Raw genomic sequence first — 13,633 nt, 5'->3', positions numbered from 1 at the left:
AGGGGACAGGTGGAGACGTGGAGGGGTGGGACTCACCGATGAGGGAGTTGAGGGAGGAGTAGGAGCTGACTCGGCGCATCTTGTCGATGGTCTCAAAGGACAGGATGTACTCCTCGTTCTCGGGGCTGCCCAGGGTGCTGCTGGCGCTGCTGCTGGTGCTCAGGTTCCCAGGGGAGAAGGCCACCGAGCCGCCGGCTGGTGGGGCATCGCCACGGGCAGAGCGTCAGTTAGCACACCCACCCCCGCCTCCCCTGGGGCTGGGCTGCTGGGCACGGGGTAGGGGGGTGCTGCGGGGCTCAGGAGCGGCTGTGCCCAGAGGTGCTGCAGGATCATCACTGGCCACCCTGGGGGGTTGACCCACGACTTCTGCTCACGCCCAGGCTAGCAGATGGCAGGAGGGGGCAGGGGCACATCTAATAAAAGGTCCCAGAAGATGACCCACAACCACCCGACTCGAGCACCCATCCTCTGGGGTCTTACATTCTTCTGTCAGACTCAGATTTTGCAAAGATTTGTTCAAGCTTCTAGCCGTGGTGACGGCGCGGATGTTTCCGTAGGAGCTCACGGAGCGCAGTCTGGGGGTGCAGGGGCTGTCCCGCACGGGGGTCAGACTCCCACCCTCTGGTAGGAGAGAAGGAGAGAGAAGAGTTAATGGTGGGCTCAGGTGGGAGGCGGCCAGACGGCAGGTGACAGTGGCTTTTACCTGGATGATGTGACGCTACAACAGGGCCCTTCTGCTCAGCAGGGTCTCTGACACATGTATGTTGGGGTACAAAACTGGACAAGGTCCTGACTGGGGTGAGGGGAGCATGGGAGCAGATGACCATGACCCACGCTTGGCGTTTTGTGAGAGTTCAACTACAGAGGCCCACATGGGTCTCCAAGAACCATACCAGGTGCTCTGGGACTTGCCTGCGGCCGCTGCCCAGGGTAGCACCAGGATGGCCACCTCCTGGCTCAGCCCCCCGCCTTGCCACTCACCAATCCCACCCTGCCCAGGCCCGCCAGCCGTTTCCCTTCCCCGATGTACTAAACGCAGCAATGGTCTCATGGCTGATCACAAGCCCTCTTTCCTGAAGACACAGCTGTCTGAGGGAGGGGGCAGCTCAAGATGATGAAATATAAATTCGGTAAAAAGGACAAATGTGAGACAAGCAGCTGCCTGACGTGACACTGACGTGAGGACTCATCAGGGGAAGAAAGAGAATGTGCCTTCCTATGGCCCCTATGGCAGCACTTTGTACCCTCCAAGATTTCCATGCTTTGATTTCCAAAAAGGGTAAAAAGGAAAGAAAACAGTCAGAGGGTCAGTGTGGCCCCCTTTCCTGCCCTTTCTATTCTGGGAAGATGGGAATTGCAGATATCTGAGTAGCCCTGACTTGACACATGGGCTCAGGACCTAGCAGAACGAGGGGCCTGCTGACAGTCCTGACCAGGGTCCCCTGGGCCAGCGAGCCGCATGGGCTCCACCTCAGTGCCGTACCCCTGGTGGCTGTACCTGTGGTGGCTGGAGAGGGCAGTGGGTAGTTCTTCTCCTCTTCCATGAACTGCAGGGCCACGGTGCAGAAATTGCTTTCGTATTGAACGACAAGGTGACTCAGAGCCACCACCAGTTCCTGCCGGGAGGAGAAAGGACAGCGACACTGACTTGGGGCTGGGAGACAACTCAGAGTAGCAGTGAGATGTACATGTTGGCGCTGAGTGCTTGAGCCACTGTGGGGGGCCGTGGGACAGACAGCACTCGGCGCCAAGACAGGGGCTGCGCCCTCAACGCAGCACTCTTGAGCCCCCGGCGTGAGCAGAAACCTCTGAACAAGCCATGTGGTCAAGATCAGGGCCTCCGAGGGATGCCCCGGACACCCGGCAGAGAGATTGCTGACCACTAGGTGTGAGAGGGGGGCCTTGTAGGGATGCAGGCTGAGGACACCGCAGAGCAGGATGGGGAAGAGCCCTCACGGCTTCCCATGGTCAACACCGTGGAGAGCTACCTGAACCCTGGGCATTAAGGCAGGATACCCCGGACAGTGTAGCACGCTCTTCTACTAAATGTGAAATTTTCAAAGATAGATTACTTTCCAGCCCCCAAAAGGGTAACAGGAAAGTTCTACCTGACTTCAGGCCAGTTGCCTCAGTCCAAGGAGAAGAATACAATTTACCTCTTTTGGGGCAGTTGGTGCTATGACCTGAGTACCTGGAGATCCTAAAAGTCACGGGAAATAAAACTGGATGTCGGTTTGCACTACTTTTCCCATCACTATTCAAATGGTTTCCACAACTTTATTTTACTTTTTAGAAAAATACTTAGCAGAAGACCAAGGTCTGAGAGCCCCTTCTTGTTCCGTGAATCCCCCAGACCCCCAGGGCCAGGAGAGCTGTGCCGAGGTGCTGATAAGCTGGGCTCAGATGGGGCCCCCGGGTCCTCTCTTCGGCTGCCCCCTTCTCTCCTGAGAGGGTCTCTCCCACCTCAGCCTTACGCACTCCTTGGCCTCCCCAGCACATGTGTGGGTTTTACTCCCAAACCTACCTTTTCAGGTCCCATCTCTGAGTTCCAGGCTGGCCCTTCCAACCACTGACCATGTGTGTCCACCAAGTGCTCTCCAAACCCCAACTCGACCTGCCCAGGACCTGCTGCCCACTCCTTTCTGTTCAGCCCTTGCTGGGGACCCTCGGCTTGTGCCAGGAGCAGAAATCTCTGGTGGCTTCAGTTAGACCCTTGAATCATCCTGACCCATCTCCCTCTCTGGCGATCCGGATGCCCACCCAGTGGGTCCTCTAGTCTAACAGGCGCTGAGTAACAGGCTGTCGAGGGACTGCCCGCCGGCCCCTCCCAGCGAAGATGAAGCCTGAGCCGTCTTCAAAAAGCACAGGTTTTCCCTTCACTCTGAACTGGTGAAAGGGCTCAGCTGGACCTGAAGCAGATTCCCAGGTCTCAGACCGTTTGATCCAGGGACAGCTGTGAGGACAGGAGGCTGAGTGCAAGGCCCACATCAAGCAGCCGTGGGTCAAGCCCCTCCTGCTGGGCGGCAGCCATGGGCTCCAGCCCTCGGAGGTCTGCAGGCATGTCTGGCTGGGGCGCAGGCCGGGCACGAGGCTCGAGTTATTCTCAGACCTTGGAAGCAGATCAGCACGGCGACTTGAGCCCCTCCAGCCAGCAGCCTCACTCCCTTTCCCGGCAGAGTGGTCCCGCCATCTCCACACTCCAGCCGCCTGCTCACACTCGGACCAAGCAGGCCTCCCGCTCTGGGCTTTGGCACCTGCTGCCCCCTCGGCCTGGAAAGGCCGATGCCTCGCCCTGGGCTCCCGACTCTCTACCTTCACTCCCGACCTTCCTTCGGAGCAGGTCACCACCTGCCACATCACACCCTGGTCTGCCCTATCTCCAAGTACAAGTTCTGGAGGCCTGGTGACCTAGGGCCTGGCACACTGGCAGCGCTTAATAAGTATCTGCTGAATGAACGAAGCCTCTTCCCTTCAGATACACTATAATTTTTAACAAATGGTTTGATTTTTTAGGTGAGTTGTCGTCAGGATTCAGGGACATTACGCCTGGGCACACACATGGCCCGAGGCGAGTCGGCTAATGCTCCTCTGTGGTCGCCTGGAAGGCTGGACCACACGCGTTCCCAGGTCTTTCCCCAGGGCCATCCCCACTCCACGTTTTCAACAACGAATTACTGGCTAACATTTGTTTTTGGCCCATGGCCATGGAGCATCAAACTCAGCTCCCAGGACGACAGAGCAGCGTTCTGGGGAAGGGAGCACATCTGCTCCGCCTGGACGCCCTCTGGGCTCGCCTGCGGGAGAAGGCGCCCCAGCCCTGGCAGCTCATCCTGCCCCGTCGCCTCCACCTGAGACGTCCTGGGCATCAATGGGGAAACACCCTCTGACGCCATTCATCAGTTTCGGCTGGAGTCAGATGTGTGTTAAGGGAGGAGGATGCCGGGTACTGCTCCTCTGTGTCTGTGGTTACTAAATAAATTAATGTAAACTAGAGATAAAGGATTCAAATGTGTCCCGCTTTCCTTGCTAAGGTAGACGGCACCAAGTAAGCTGCAGACAAGGGTTGCGGGGCTGGACTGGTCAGCCCTTGAGAACGGTGGGGTGACAACAGGATTGGGGGGGGTCACAAACCTGCTTCCCTGGCCTGGCCCTTCTTGATGAGGTGTGGGCAGCTTGCTGACTGGATGGACAGTCTGGATCGTGTACTTCCTGGACAAGCTCAAGTTCAAAATAATTTGGGAGGTTGACATGAATTTACTGACTCTTGATTTTATCAAGTAAACTCCTTAAACAGGTCAGCAAGCAAAAACCTTCCATCTCTGTCATTATGGCCTCCCCCAGGAAAGGATGCTTTCATCGTTCAGGAGTCAACAGAGGCAATTTTTTTTTTTTTTGCGGTACGCGGGCCTCTCACTGTTGTGGCCTCTCCCGTTCTGGAGCACAGGTTCCGGACGCGCAGGCTCAGCGTCCATGGCTCACGGGCCCAGCAGCTCTGTGGCATGTGTGATCTTCCTGGACCAGGGCACGAACCTGTGTCCCCTGCATCGGCAGGCGGACTCTCAACCACTGCGCCACCAGGGAAGCCCAAGGCAATCTTTTTTACATTGAATACATGTGACTTTACGAAACCCTGCCACAATACCCTGACTCTTCTCATTTTGCCACGAGCTGGAGACACCAGCAGTTGGTTACAGCTGGGACTTCTTAAGCCTTAGCTAAGGTCAGCTCGTGGAGTGCAGTGCCCAGGGCCGAGTCCTGTTTCATACCCTCAGGTGCCCTAACGCTGGGTCTCCTGGGCCAGCAGGCTGGGCCTGTATTCCTCAGAGCACCATGTGCCACAACTGTCACCACGTGCTCTGGACAAAGACGGGAAAAGCAAGCTGCCAACAGCATTAGGATTCCGTGAAGAGAAGGAAGGCTCAGCCTCTGAGCTGGTGTCACTCACCCTATTAAAGCCTGGATCCTCTCTCCAACCCAAGGGCCTCAGTCTCCCTGAACCTCCGTGTTGCCCATGTTTCCATGGCAAACATAGCCCCCTTGACTTATTTAACAGACCTGCATTGCTGTCCGTCTCCCCATTAGAGAGTAAAAGCCCTGGAGGCAGTGATGGTCCCGAGGCCTGACACAGGACCTGGGACGTGGCAGACGCTCAGATGTGTTGAGAGAAGAACACGGTTACAGAAGGTGCGCTCCTGCCCGCTCCCAGACTCTCCCCCACTGCCCTCCCGCCAGCTCCACGCTCCAGCGCACACAGGATGGGCAGCCCCGGGCGCACCATGGTCTTTTGTGCTCCTGGACCTCTGCACATGCTCCTGCCTCACTTGCTCTCCCCGTCCCTTACCCATCCCTCACAACCCAGGCACGAGCTCCCCTCCTCCCCCTATGGGGCCAGAGCCCCTGACCTGGGCTGGCCTTTGGGGTGCTGCTCATTTACAAGGGCTTCAGTACAATTCCTGGTTCTGTGCCTGCCTCTCCACCTGGACCCTGTACCTCTCAAAGGCAGGATGCCTGCTGCTCCACGCGCCGAGCCTGGTGTGCAGAGGCAGCTGTGAGCTGAGCCCGAGTGCTGGGCGAGCGAAGCAGGCCTCTTCTCAGCACCCCTGTCTGTGGACGTGCTGACCCCAGGCAAGGCCAACATCAAGTGCCCACAGGAATGACCTGGCTACACCCGAGCATCCCAGTGTCTGCGGAAGGGACAGCCAGTGGATTGGGGCTGGGAACGTCAGGGCACCTGGGACATGCTCGAGAGGGCGGTAGTCCCCGTGTTCCTGATGACCTAGCGACCATTCTGATACTGGAGACTCAGATGGACATTCTTTCTATTTTTATTAACATTCTTTTTAAGTTTTTTTGGGAAAGAACTGAAACACAGCTTTCCTTTCTTTAAAAGGAATCTTAACAGACAATTCAGGATACTACTGATGTGCTGCTTTGGTCACTGACGTCCACATACAGGCAATTTGACTCGGGAAAAAGAAGACTGACTCAAGGAAGCCAGATTCAGACAGATGCTAATGATGAGAACCCAAAATAAAAAAGTAAGGGCTGTGAAAAGGCACCTCCAGGATCATTCCACATTGTTAACATTTCTCTAGATAACCTGGCCTGTTAGCAACTGGGTTCACGGCCCTCTGAGGGAACTCAAGATGAAATGAGTCCTTCCTGGCTAATGTGAACTTGCTCTGACAACGTCCCTGCCACCAAGTCAGTGGGGTCTGCTCTCCAAACAAATACCCTTCAAAACCACACCCGCCTCTGACAAACCCAACCTCCCTTCCCTGGCACAGGGATCTCAGACATGCCGAGAAGCAGCCCGGCACCTCTAGGTGATGAGAGGTGACTCAAGGTCACACACAGAACGACGCTGCCCTCCTGGTCCTAGAACAGTCTCTGCTCCCAGGGCAGGGCTCCAAGGCCACCCCAAAATGCGGCCAGCAGACATTAGGGTTCCCCCCCACGGCCCTTTTTGGCTGGGGGAGGGGGAGGGTTGACCGTTCTGGGCCAACTTTTGACAAGGGTGTGAGATCTTGGACGGAAATTGTGGTACTTCTACATCGAAACAGACAAGTAAAAGTTTCAACTGCAAAGAACTGCTCCATTCATGCGCTGACAAACATGGGGGCAGGGAGGGGAATACACTAAACAAACCTTTCCGTCTGTCTGTGGGTGGCTACTGCTCTTTTGAATCTCCTGATGTGTGTAAGTGTTGCTCCCAGGCAGGAAGGAGCCTATTATACAAGCTGCCAGAAGACGCAGCCTGTTAAATGCCTTTAAATGAAGCAAACACACAAGTATCTGGTGAAGAAACTATTCTGGAGAGAATTAAACAAACATTTAAAGCCTGCTCTCAGCAGGATGCACACCGGTGTGGCGGGGACTGAGTGCTCGCTGCTGTGGTCGGGTCAGGGTCATGGCTCAACCTGGGCGCCAGGGAAGCCCGGCCTGGAGGCGCTCGGTGCTGCCTGGGGGCGGGGGCCACGCACCTTCCGGACCACGGGGCTGCCGTCGTTGATGAGCTGGGCCAGCATCATGGCCACATTGTGGTCGATGGTGGTGGAGTGGTCCGTCCTCTCTGCGGAGTTGCCCACAAATGTGCCGAGGGCAAAGACTGCTGCGCAGCGCACCTGCAGGTGGGACAGGGGGCAGTCACCCAGCGGCCGGCTGTTTGGCTCTAGCCGGGGCCCCTGGAGCCGACCTGATGCAGCCCGGTCTCGTCCACGGTCCTCTTGGCCCAGCTCCACTCGCGTAGACGAGCAGGAGCAGGGAAACAAGAGGTAAGTGGCGGCCCCGCCTAGGGGCCAGGTGACAGGCTGTGCAGGCATCAGAGACCACACCAGGCACCGGGGAACCCACAGAGGGGGACGCAGGGGTCTGGGGCCGGGGCTGGGCCTTTCTGGCTGTGTGGTCTCCAGGCATACCTTGACCTCAGTTAGCCTGAAGTGGCCGTGGGTGTGGACTCACCTCAGGGATGGGGTCGGAGAGAAGGCTGCAGAGCTTCTCGTGAGCGCTGTCCCTCACCCCGCACCACCGGGCCGAGTCAAAGTTCTGCCAGATCCGGCCCAGGCAGATGGCCACCCACTGGCGCAGCAGGGGGTGGGGATCGTTGAGCTGCTCCAGGCAGATGGCGATCAGGTTTCCCTGGAGGCAGGCTTCCTGCGAGAAGGCAGGCAACACACGGCATCACCCTGACCACTGAGGAGGGAGGGGTGCCGGGCTGGACCCCAGCTCCCAGCGTTTCTCAGGGAAATGTTGCTTAATCACATTGCAAGATGGCCTCAATTTTCCTCATTTTTTTTTTTTTTTCTGGCTGTGCTGCACGGCATGTGGGATCTTAGTTCCCGGACCAGGGATCGAACCCGTGCTTCTTGCAGTGGAAGCACAGATTTTTAACCACTGGACCACTGGGGAAGTCTCTCAATTTTCCTCATTTTAAATCCCACCAATATCAATTCACCCTGGCTAAACAAAGGGTCCGGACCCCACTCCTCCCATGGAGCCCCTTGGGTTGGTGTGATCCTGCAACACCCCCTCTTCTGAGGTCACTGTTTCATCAGACATTCAGAACAGTTCTGCTGGCCCCCAAATACTGGAGCTTGGGGCTGTGCCTCTGCAATCCACAGGGAGGCCCTGCAGGGGTGGGGACATGACGTGACACTCACCTGCCCCGTGTTATAGCTGTTAACGATCACAGCCAGAATGAAGGCTGTCATGGTCCTGTGCTCAGCCTGGAAAACAGAAATCACCTGCTAGTTTGCACTTTTTTCATGGTGGAAACTCATCACTCCCAAGCACTAGAGTTATCCTTCCAGAATCTTTATGATTATGCTTGGTGTGTAATTAAAGTAATGGGAGCCAGCTTTATTGTCTTTTGAGTCCACAAAAAGGAAGAGCACTTTTAAGAGGGTCTGACAGTTTTGGGTTGGCCTCTCAGAGGACAGATGGGTCCCTGACGTCTGATGCTGCAGGAGGGGCATGGGCCTCTCTGATTCTGCTCCATCAGAGGCCGCCCTGTCCTGCCCAAGTCTATGGAAGCAAATCACCCTGGTCGTAAAACGACCGACCACAGTCCCTAACTTGGCTTCATTATCCCTTCCTCGTGGTCTTCTAGTGGACGGATCGATTCTCATTTTCTCCTCTCCTCTGTGCCTCTACTGACTCAGAGATCAGTGTTATGTTAACTATTAGTGGTACCTAGTCATTCTTTAGAGAATGAATAAAGTTAGTCATTTCCTGTGTCTCCCTTGGATTCCCAATACTCCTCCTCACGTGTCAGCCCCTCACGTGAGTGACTGTTTTTACTTATTCTTACAGCCGATGCTGATTTAGATACATGACAAGTTTGCAGCTGTCTGCTTTCCGATGCTTCCTGCATCCTACTGTCCCCTGGGCTCCATCTCCTCCTGAAGTGCGGTCCTCCTGGCTGCCTGGGTGGGGTCAGCGCATGGGAAGCCATCGGTCCTGAGATGTGCTGGCTTCGCCCTCTCCCTGACTGACACCGGGGCAGGCACAGGGTCCCGGGGTGACGGTTCCCTCTGTGCTGTGAGGGCCTCTCCTCAGTCTTCCACCCGTTACTCTGGTGACTGCTGTCCAGATCTTTGCAACAGTCTTCCTTTTTGTCCTGGTTACTTTCAAGATTTTTCCTCTTGCCTTTGACATTCTCTACTTTCATTACGATAAATCTTTGTGGGGATTTGTTTTTATTTAACCTTCTCAAGACTAATGGTGCTTTATAAACCTGAAAACTCATTTCTTCCTCAAATCTGGAAAATTCTCCGCTAGACCAGTTGGATCGTGTGTCTCCCCCACCGCCTCACCTGCCCCCACCATCTCCCTCTGGCCTGTGTTGGATGCAGCGAGCCCTCTCAGCCCCTCCGTCACGTCTCCGCTTTGCTTCATCTCACGTGATTTCTCTACGGATTCCTTTACCTGTTGTGTCGATTCTGCTGTTTAATTCATCTACGGAGCTTTAAATGACAGTGACTGTCTTTCATTACAGGTTCTTTTTTCCCCCCCAAATCTGCCTATTTATTAAAAGACTCTAGTTGGTCATTTTTTGAGGAGGAGTAAAAAGGACAGAATACATTGTTCTTTTATAATAGTCACAAAAGTACTTATGAGGAAACATAAGAGTTTATTTTTGGATGTAATTAAAACAAATTGTTTATTCACTAATTTTAAACATACTTATTTGTATTGATTGTCAGTCTTTTTCAGAGAATCCTATTAGTTTCAATTCTTGGGGAGCCAACCCTCTTACATGCCAGCTCTGCTTATGTCCCTTGAACATGGGTTAGGAGCAGGCCAGCGCTCCTGTCATGAGTCTCAGTACCCTGGCTTCGTAGGTGTCCCTGCAGAAAGGTTCAGCCTTTGCCGCTTCCAGGCAGGCCCTGGAGATTTCATGTTCCTCTCTTAGCTGGCGGCTCCCCCCGCAACGGGGGGTTTCTGTTTCTCACGGGGGCCTTTCCTGACTTTCCGTCCAGACGTCGACAGACAGGACCAGCTCTTCTTGTCCTTGTCTGGTGAGTGGGCGGCTCGTCCCACAGGCCCGTGTCCTCCATGCAGACGGGGCTGCACGCGCGTGGAGCGCCAGGGTCACTGTGAGGTCTGCCTGTGAGTCCCACCGTGCCCCTCCTCTGACATCGGTTTTTGGCATTTGGGGATTTCCTTTCCTTTCTTTCACATCTATGTCCTCAAATCTTCAATGTTTTTGTAGTTGAAGTGGGGCCCACTTGTGCTGGCTTCGCTCACCACTTTACTGCATTTTATCAGCTTAGATGTCTTATTTGTTTGATTTGTATCTTACCCTGAAGAACAGGGAAGTGATTATTTCCAACATTTGTATAAAGTCTAAACTTTAACTGCCTATGATAATGTTTAAAAACCACACTTCAGTTAAAACACACAAGTTCTACTTACCTTTCATAACAATCCTGTTTTTGACGTTTTCTGTATTTTGAAAAATGTGTTTGTTTTTTTATTATTGTCATTTAGTTCAGAAAACCAACTAGAGGGTGAATTTACACACAAAAGTTCCTTTACACAACCAAAGCCACCTAAGACTGTGTGAACAAGCTGTTAGACTTAATTAAACATTCTGATAAAAATAAGTTATATTAAGTAATTATTTAGGGTGTCTATTTTGTTCTTTTTACTATGCCAGGAGTTAGAGGTAGGGAACATAGAAATTAATTAAAAAACACTTATAGGAAGTTATTCTATATGCTATTTATGGATTACTAATTTTTAAACAACTTAATACAATAAAATATATTTAAAATTTAAACTTTCAATCTCTTCTTTCCACCTTCCCGCCCCCCTCCCCGGCTTTCCTTCCTGATTGAGAAGGTGTAACAGCCTCCTGTCATGTCCAGAACCTGCACTGGGCAAAGGAACTGCCATATTATGGATGTACAAGTACTCATTGATCTAACTTGGCTGACAGGGTGTGAGGCAGAGTGGATTCTACTTCACTACAAAGATGTGCTCGGAAAATGGACTCACTGTAAACAAAAATACAGCCTGTGTGTCAAGTTTCACTGTAACTCTTTACTCAGGGAAGCAGCTACTGAAATATGATGGGAAGCAAAGGGCACCATCTGAGTGAGGCAGAGCCGGGGTGAAAGCGGACCCCCTCCCGCCACCCTGCCGGCCCCTCTGCGTGGAGTAACCTTCCCCAGAGTCCCCGGGAGACGCGTCACCAGAGCTGGTCCTTACTGGCATGTACGGATCTGCCAAGACCGAAAGGAAGTACTTGTGGCCGTTGTCCTTCACCAGGTCAGCTTGGCACGACTGGGGAGAGAGAGACACAGGAGAAACAGTGAGTGCAATTCTGGGAAGGGACTTCTTTTTCTTCTTGGGATGTGTGAACAAACGAATGTGCAATGAATATTTTATGCCTTAATCATTTTCTCCTCTCAAGTCCAATTTTCATCTGAAAAAATAATTCCGACGGCTGTGTGGAGACACATTTTTCCTTGGCTGTGGGAAAAGGGCTGGCATCTCACACACTCTCAGAAGTGCAGCAGCTCCAAGGCGTTCTCGAAACCATCTTCTGGGTACCTGCTGAATGGGGGCGCCCTGGCTGCTGGATGGCTCCTTTGGAGACCGTCTGCATCCTGCAGCCTCCGCACACGTCCTCCCTCCCGCGTCAGCCTGGGGCCCACGTGCCTCTCCTTGCGCCTTTCAAGCTGGGACGTGCCCTGGATCAATACCCAGAAAAACTGCTTTGTGATTTAGGGTAACGTGTCCACAGGGAGACATTGAATTCCATCAGCTCCCAGCATGCTCCACTCTAGGGGAAAAAAGCCATTCAAGAAGAGAGAACCGGAATTTTAAGATCTGAGTTTCTGAGAATAAAAGGAGAAAGTTATGCACTGCAATACATCTCTACCTCTGCAGGGCACTGCTGGCTCAGGGGCACGCCCTGTGTGAAGCCCTCTCAGGGGCAGGGCGATTTTGCAGACAGAACCTGCTGTTTACTGCAGCCCGGAGCCCTGATCCCCTCTCTCCCACGCTGGCCCACTTCTCAGGGTGCTTTGATAATGAGGTGTTTCTTCCTCACATCAATAAACTAATAAGGTGGCGACTGGACTCAGCTGTTTAAGTGGTAATTGAGCGAGATGGAGGGGGTGGTCAGGAAGCAGGGGCACCAGGGGCTCGGGTTAGCAGGATAATAATCCCCAAGAGCCAGGGAAGCCAATAAAGCATGCAGCTTTCAAGTCGCTCCCATAAGGGATGCCTCACTTTGAATGAAGGTTTTGACAAATGGACTAAAAGGCAACAGCGTGATGCCCTCTGCAGAGACTCGTCCAGAAGGGGCTGGGAGGGAGCACTCATTTGGTGCCTGTAGTGCAGTGCCCGTGTCCAGGGACAAGGCTTAGGCGCCTGCATCTAAGAATGAAGCCAATGTCCTTTGATTTGAAACCAGAGATTCCACAAGTCAAATCCAGGCCCACACATTTACAGCTAAGCTCATAGCACATGTCTCATCATAGAGTAAACGACGTGTCACTAAGTTATATCCTGCTAATTCGGAAGCTGAGGCACCTGTGGGAGTATGTGAAGCTATAACTTTAATACGTCTTCAGTATCAGAAACGGCAATTATCTTGTCCACGTTGAAAGACCTCTGTCTAGACGAGGCTGCCATGCAGGTGGGAACCACAATAATGCTCTCTGGTCCTGTCCATCCTCACTCTCAGGTCTCAGCAGGTGTCCTTTATGAACTGGTTTAGAAGAATCACCCCATCAGCCGTCCCAGCCCTGTCCGCGACCGGGGAGCCAGGGACTTGCAGGGCTCTGACTTCTGAGGATGCTGGGACACAGGCCACCAGGCACCTGCTTGCCCTCTTGACTTGGCCAATTGTCTCCTTATAAGGAAGAGAAAACAGTCCTTGAAACTACAAAGGCCCAGAAATGCAGGCCACAGATGCAGTGCACACACAGGCCAGTGGAAAGCTCCCAGAGAGATGCAGGGCTCTGGCAGCCCAGACTCCTCCACACAGCCGCTTTCCAAGGGTCCCCTCTTGTGTCTGCTTTCCCCCAGATCAAGCTACAGATTTGACATATTAAGGCCGGGGTAGAAAGAGGGGGGAGGCGAGGAAGAGCACGACTATGAAATGGTGTTTCCTAAGCAAGCCCCTCCCCCACTACACACCCAACAGCTCTGATGCTTCTGTCTCAGGGATTTCATGGAATTATATTTTTAACATGGGGAAAAGGGAGGGAGGCAAGGAAGAGAAGAAAAGCAGAAGGGGAAGCAAGCACATAGTTCCTTGTGGCAGCAGCTGAAGATGCAGTTTGCAAGCAGATCCCTCTCAGGAGGGGGCAGAGACCAGGACAAGTCCGACCAGAAACCTTGGCTTCTGCAAGGGTAAGTTCACCGGGGGAGGGCAGGTGCTCCCCCTCGGAATATTCTGGCAAAGGATGCTGTGGGGGAGATCCCACCTTCATTCTCCTTAATGCAGACTATAAAGTCTGTTTCCTGGGGAGTGGGAAGACACAAACTGAGCACAGACCAACAGACCACCAGGCATGACGCATCAAATGAGGCGCAATCGGCAGGACAGTCCTGAGCAGTGTCGCCAGTGGACGCAGCCACTCATGTTCTGATGTGAATATGGAGAAAATCACAC

The 13,633-nt window shown here is 53.5% G+C and overlaps 1 protein-coding gene across 4 annotated transcripts in view; it reads right to left on the bottom strand.

Annotated features, from left to right (window-relative positions):
* Positions 1-13,633, bottom strand: part of RPTOR (regulatory associated protein of MTOR complex 1) — a 345,589-nt gene that overhangs the window by 43,487 nt on the left and 288,469 nt on the right. For all 4 annotated transcript variants that reach the window (XM_082678814.1, XM_082678816.1, XM_082678815.1 and 1 more), the window contains exons 14-20: positions 11,215-11,289; positions 8,160-8,225; positions 7,462-7,653; positions 6,984-7,124; positions 1,499-1,616; positions 481-621; positions 37-195 (exon numbers count right to left, since the gene is read on the bottom strand). In XM_082678814.1, the coding sequence (XP_082534940.1) occupies positions 37-195; positions 481-621; positions 1,499-1,616; positions 6,984-7,124; positions 7,462-7,653; positions 8,160-8,225; positions 11,215-11,289 (892 nt within the window). The remainder of the gene's footprint in view (positions 1-36; positions 196-480; positions 622-1,498; positions 1,617-6,983; positions 7,125-7,461; positions 7,654-8,159; positions 8,226-11,214; positions 11,290-13,633) is intronic.

The sequence above is a fragment of the Grampus griseus genome, assembly GCF_964374135.1.
Source record: "Grampus griseus genome assembly, chromosome: 20".
Classification (NCBI taxonomy): Eukaryota; Metazoa; Chordata; class Mammalia; order Artiodactyla; family Delphinidae; genus Grampus; species Grampus griseus.
This window is presented reverse-complemented; position numbering and strand designations above follow the sequence as displayed.